Source organism: Cheilinus undulatus, linkage group 5 (genome assembly GCF_018320785.1).
Source record: "Cheilinus undulatus linkage group 5, ASM1832078v1, whole genome shotgun sequence".
Lineage (NCBI taxonomy): Eukaryota > Metazoa > Chordata > Actinopteri > Labriformes > Labridae > Cheilinus > Cheilinus undulatus.
The window spans coordinates 48,385,356-48,389,633 of record NC_054869.1 but is presented as its reverse complement, the minus strand read 5'-3'; the positions used below and the strand labels follow the sequence as shown (position 1 = coordinate 48,389,633).

Sequence of the window (4,278 nt, the reverse complement as noted above, 5' to 3'; positions counted from 1 at the left end):
TTTTGAGTCATCTTTCAAGACCCACAGAATATTTTGTACTATGTCTCTGAAAACACAGAATACCTCAAATGAAAGAAGAAACTCTCTATTTCATCAGGGGCTTGCTCTTCTCTCAAGTCTGCTTCTGAAATCACAGGAGCATGAGTGATGGTTTCATTTGATAAATTTGGCTGACAGAGGCATACAGAGGGCATTCGGGCCACCGTTAATGTCCGACCCTGCCTGTGCTGTATTTAATTGGATATCAATTGAAAAGGATTTGAACAACACTGTATTCTGTTTTCATTCACATTTTACATAACATGCCAGCTTTAAAGGAATTGGGGTTTTACACGTCCTATCACTCATGAGAGCCGCTGGAACAAAACAGATTTAAAAAACTATAGAAATGAAGGATTTATGTGCCTTTGAAATGAAATATTTTCAGATGTTTAGCAGCATTTGACTGAGGATTCGTTGTTAAAAAGCAATCACTGACTGAGAGTCTCCACTTCCTGGAATGAATCAGAGCTTTATAATCCCTCCCCCCTTCGTTTACTCTCTGACTCAACGCTTCCTCATTCTCCCCCAATCACATCTACAGTTTGAAGATGGGTGTGACCAACCCGAGCTGGCACTGACAGCACAAACACATGCTGTGCAGATCGGAGCTCAAACTAGTTTCATTTCTCAGGAAGTCAAACTCAGACGGTCGTTGTCTCTGAGAGCTGAAATGGCGCAGAAAGGAACTCAGCTGGATCAGGAAACCTTCTCTTGTTCCATCTGTCTGGATCTACTGAAGGATCCGGTGACTGTTTCCTGTGGACACAGCTACTGCATGAAGTGTCTTCAAAGCCACTGGGATATAGAGGATGAGAAGAAACTCTACAGCTGCCCTCAGTGCAGGCAGACCTTCACACCGAGGCCTGTCCTGCTAAGAAACACCATGTTAGCAGTTTTAGTGGAGGAGCTGAAGAAGAGCGGACTCCAAGATGCTCCTGCTGATCACTGCTATGCTGGAGCTGAAGATGTGGCCTGTGATTTCTGCAGCGGGAGGAAACTGAAAGCCCAGAAGTCCTGTCTGCAATGTCTGGCCTCTTACTGTCAAAATCACCTTCAGCCTCATTTCTTATCACCTGCATTTAAAAATCACAAGCTGGTGGAGCCGTCCAAGAAGCTCCAAGAGGATGTCTGCTCTCGTCATGATGAGGTGATGAAGATGTTCTGTCGCACTGATCAGCAGTCTATCTGTTATCTTTGCTCTGTGGACAAACATAAAGGCCATGACACGGTCTCAGCTGCAGCAGAGAGGGCCAAGAGGCAGAGAGAGCTGGAGGTGAGCCGACAAAACATCCAACAGAGAATCCAGGACAGAGAGAAAGATGTGAAGCTGCTTCGACAGGAAGCAGAGAACATTAATTGCTCCGCTGATAAAGCAGTGGAGGACAGCCAGAAGATCTTCACCCAGCTGATCCGTCTCATGAAAAAACAACACTCCACTGTGACCCAGCAGGTCCGATCCCAGCAGAAAAGTGAAGTGAGTCGAGTCAAAGAGCTGGAGGAGAAGCTGAGGCAGGAGATCGCTGAGCTGAAGAGGAAAGATGGCGAGCTGCAGACGCTGTCACAAACACAGGATCACAACCAGTTTCTACACGACTACCCCTCACTGTCAGCACTCAGACAACCTACACACTCATACAGCATCCATATCCGTCCTCTGAGGTACTTTGAAGATGTGACAGTGGCTGTGTCAGCAGTCAGAGATACACTACAGGACGTCCTGACAGAGACATGGACAAACATCTCACTCACAGTGACTGAAGTGGATGTTTTACTGCCAAGACCAGAGCCCAACACCAGAGAGGAGTTCATCAGATATTCATGTGACATCACACTGGATCCAAACACAGCACACAGATATCTGTTATTATCTGATGGGAACAAAATAGCAACACGAACAAGTCTACAACAGTCTTATCCTAGACACCCAGACAGATTCACTGACTTAGCTCAGGTCCTGAGTCGAAAGAGTCTGACTGGACGTTGTTACTGGGAGGTGGAGAGGAGAGGAGAAATATCTGTAGTAGTCGCATACAAGAATATCAGCAGAACAGGGGATGAATGTGGATTTGGGTACAATGACAAATCTTGGGCGTTAGATTGTCATGACAGTGGTTATAACTTTTGGTACAACAATGTCCTGACTCCTGTCTCTGGTCCTCGGTCCTCCAGAGTGGGAGTGTACCTGGATCACAGAGCAGGTATTCTGTCCTTCTACAGCATCTCTGAAACCATGACCCTCCTCCACAGAGTCCACACCACATTCACTCAGCCTCTACATGCTGGACTTTATGTTATTGGCACAGCTGAGATGTGTAAGCTGAAGTAGACAGAAGTCATTTAAAGGAAAAGTGGTTTAACTTCTGTGTTTGAATCCTTCAGCTTAATTTTTCTTCATGTTTGTTGCTGAGAGCTGATTGGACCTCATTTACCAACCATCCTTACTCACAAACCTGTTCCTCTAACTAACTTCTGGCTCATTTATGCTACAAATGAAAAGAAGATCTGAGTGTTTTAAACCACACAACTGTCATTGCTCATGCAGGTTTGTACTTTCTAATATTTCACAGTTAAACGCTCATGATTGGCTGACTGATGTGACCTTTATTTCAATCATATCTTACTCAAGACCAGATGACTTTATCACCAAACACAATCTACTGGATGGCCAAGCAAACAGATTTAGAAATAACACGACATCTTCAGTGGCTCTCATGGAATTTTGTAGAGGAAATAACATCAGACACTTAAAACAAGGAAGATGCTGCATGAATCTGACACAATAGGTCATCAATTATTAATAATAAAACTTCAGAAATATGGAATAAGAGGAGGAGCACTCATTTGGCTCGTTGCTTACTTAGACCATAATTCAGTATGTTCATATCAATCAAGTTCATTCAGAACTATTACAGGTTCAGTGCTGGGGCCATTACGCTTCATTTAGTAAATTAATATATGTGAATGTTCTTTATACTGACACCATTTCTATTTGCTTATGATACAGATTTACTTTATTACAGTGACAAAATGATAAAAACCTTTGGATATCATTGGAGATGAATTACAGAAACTCAAGAGTTGGCTTGATTCAAATAAACTATCACTGAACCTATGCAAGACTCAATTTATCATTTAGGGCAGTGGTTCCCAACCTGGGGTCTGGGACCCCCTAGGGGGGCACCAGAGGTCTCAGGGGGGTACAAGGCTTTGTCTGCTCTGAGGTTGTCAAGATTAGATTGGCATATATTAGCTTAGATCATGGCTAAACTTTACATAGTTATACAAATATCTTTCGGTGCAATGAACATATATAAACCTGTTTTGTTTTGGATTTTGTCTCTGAAACAATATTGATGTTGATTTTTGATGCTAATTGATCACTATTTTATTCATGTGGGTCTTCAGGGGCTCAGCTTTTCTTACATATAAGTAGGGGGGCTCTACACTCTGACAAATTGCTGTAAATTTACGGGGAAATTTCAACGGTAAGATCCTGTTATGTTTAAATACAGGACAACCCTGTAAAATAACAGTTTAGAACAGTATTTTACTGTGTTACTGCTTCAAGGAAAGAAAACAGTAATTTCTTGTATTTTTACATTGTATTTTTGGGAACAAGAAGCTGCGAGCCCATGCTTGGAAGAAGAGTGAAGTTAGAAATCACATTGTTCTCCAGCTCCATCCTAACAATAAACAGGTTAATGCCTTACTGCTTTGCTAGAATAGGCAAAAACCATCACTTACTAAGTTTGAGGTCATTTGTAAGATTAGCATTAGCTAGAGTTTGACACGACGCACAAACACCGCAGGCACACAGAGTGAGTAAATTCTTTGCCAGCTAACATTAGCTTGATCTTAACAGTTACTAAAATTGAATTCAGATAATTCTTTTGTTGTATTATTACCTCCGCCAAGGAGGTTATGTGAGCGGTAGGGTTTGTTTGTTAGTTTGTTTTTTAACTCAAAAAGTTATGGACAGATTTTGCTGAAATTTTCAGGAAATGTCAGAAATGGCATAAGGAAGAACTGATTAGATTTTGGGAGTGATCCGGATCACCGTCTGGATCAAGGAATTTTTTTTAACAATTATTTACTATTGGGAGATAGGGCTAAAGGCGGAGGTCTGCGCTCTCCGAGTGCTTTTTTAGTTTGTCAGTTTTGGCTAGAAGGAAATGAATTCACAGCAAGTGTAGTATTTTGCTACAATTCGCAGTAAAAATCTGTAAATATACTGTG

The 4,278-nt window shown here is 41.9% G+C and overlaps 1 protein-coding gene across 1 annotated transcript; it reads left to right on the top strand.

Moving 5' to 3' along the window:
* The first annotated feature begins 684 nt into the window (after positions 1-684).
* On the top strand, positions 685-4,015 carry LOC121509532 (tripartite motif-containing protein 16-like). Its single transcript, XM_041786972.1, has one exon. The coding sequence runs from the start codon at positions 713-715 to the stop codon at positions 2,366-2,368; it is 1,656 nt and encodes a 551-aa protein (XP_041642906.1). The 5' UTR covers positions 685-712; the 3' UTR covers positions 2,369-4,015.
* Positions 4,016-4,278: the final 263 nt, after the last annotated feature.